Raw genomic sequence first — 1,913 nt, 5'->3', positions numbered from 1 at the left:
GGAGGACAGGTGAGGCATCAGGGGTCCATTAGATTCATTGGAGGGCAGGTGAGGCATCAGGGGTCCATTAGATTCATTTGAGGACAGGTGAGATATCAGGGGTCCATTAGATTTATTGGAGGACAGGTGAGACATCAGGGGTCCATTAGATTCATTGGAGGACAGGTGAGACATCAGGGGTCCATTAGATTCATTGGAGGACAGGTGAGACATCAGGGGTCCATTAGATTCATTGGAGGACAGGTGAGATATCAGGGGTCCATTAGATTTATTGGAGGACAGGTGAGACATCAGGGGTCCATTAGATTTATTGGAGGACAGGTGAGACATCAGGGGTCCATTAGATTTATTGGAGGACAGGTGAGACATCAGGGGTCCATTAGATTCATTGGAGGACAGGTGAGACATCAGGGGTCCATTAGATTCATTGGAGGACAGGTGAGACATCAGGGGACTTTTAGACCCCTGATGTCTCAATAAAGAGAGCCTGTCACCAAAACTGTATCACATGGTGTGATGTGATGAAGAATAAAGTTTAGTGAAAAAAGTGTATTAGATACACCCAAGCACTAAATTCCCCTCCCAAAAAAGTATGTTTATGACCCCTGCGCAACCCCCCCCCCCCCACACATGCACATGCTAACATGAATATATAGGTGTGACATGTTGGGTATCTGTTTACTCGGTACAATCTCAACTTTGATAACTTTTTTTACCCCCAACAATTAGATAATACATTGGGGGAGACCTACTAAAACTGGAGCACTCAGAATCTGGACAAGGTAATGGGTACACGTTATTGCAGCCCCATCCCCCCCTCTCATTCACTCCACTGCCAGAATGGAAGGAAAATACCTGGAACTTTGTGACTCCGCCCCCTCCTTCCACATAGCAGGGTCTGGGATTATCACGGGGGGGGGGGGGGGGATCAGGTAGAAGCTGTCACTGTGACCTGCATGGGCAGAGCACACCTTCAGTCAGAGGCCGGCGTGCGTCTCGGGAACTATCAGGCAGCGCAGTCATCATCCTCCTGAACACTTCTGGAAGTATTTCCCCTGATTTTTCCTTCCTTCTTCCAGGATTGGCCGGTTTCTTCCCTCTCCATCCCATGACCATCACAGCGTCTGAGAGACTGAGAAGAGCCAAAGAAGAGACCGCGGGGGAGGAGCCTGAGGAACTTCCCACCGAGGAGGGCGGGGAGAAGGATCAGGTGCCCTCTGAACATCCTACGGAGAACAAGTAGAAGGATCAGGTCCCCTCCCCCCCTCCCCCCCACCACCACTGACCACTAAAAGACTTTTATATTCTGAAGGATCAGCCGGTGACCCTTCACTTTTTGTACAATAAAATAAAAAAACTCCCATTTATTGTGCTGAAATATTTGTAATTTTCAGGACTGAACTCTGCAATACCTCCTCCCCCTCCTCCCATGACCCCTCCCCCGCAGGGTCAGAATCTACAGACAGCAATAAAGACCTGACAGAGGTTCTCAGCACTCATCACTCCGTCCACAACAACAACAAAGGTTTGCCTTTAATAATCGGGGTCTATTAGTGAAGCAGTCAATGTGACTTTCACCAAACATTCTCTGCTGGTGAATCATTCCCTGATTCAAATCACACCGACCCAGAGGATTCATTCACCTCCACAGAATGTTTGCTGAATGTCCCCCTATACTACTTTATAAAGATTCTCCTCATTTATACTTCAACTATAACACTCAGTAACACCCCCAGCTCATTGGTACTCTTGTTCAGCAGATCCCCCCCCACTAAGTAACACCCCCAGCTCTGCTGATTCCCCCCCCCCCACTCAGTAACACCCCCAGCTCTGCTGATCCCCCCCCCACTCAGTAACACCCCCAGCTCTGCTGATCCCCCCCCACTCAGTAACACCCCCAGCTCTGCTGATCT

The 1,913-nt window shown here is 49.2% G+C and overlaps 1 protein-coding gene across 1 annotated transcript in view; it reads left to right on the top strand.

Moving 5' to 3' along the window:
• LOC141109932 (intermembrane lipid transfer protein VPS13D-like) overlaps positions 1–1,243 on the top strand; it is a 36,041-nt gene extending 34,798 nt beyond the window's left edge. The window contains exon 12 of the mRNA XM_073601185.1: positions 1,080–1,243. Coding sequence (XP_073457286.1) covers positions 1,080–1,243 — 164 coding nt within the window. The remainder of the gene's footprint in view (positions 1–1,079) is intronic.
• The last annotated feature ends 670 nt before the right edge of the window (positions 1,244–1,913 follow it).

This window comes from Aquarana catesbeiana, linkage group LG10 (assembly GCF_042186555.1).
Source record: "Aquarana catesbeiana isolate 2022-GZ linkage group LG10, ASM4218655v1, whole genome shotgun sequence".
Classification (NCBI taxonomy): domain Eukaryota; kingdom Metazoa; phylum Chordata; class Amphibia; order Anura; family Ranidae; genus Aquarana; species Aquarana catesbeiana.
The sequence above is the reverse complement of the archived record's forward strand: the minus strand, read 5'-3'. Positions and strand labels throughout refer to the sequence as shown.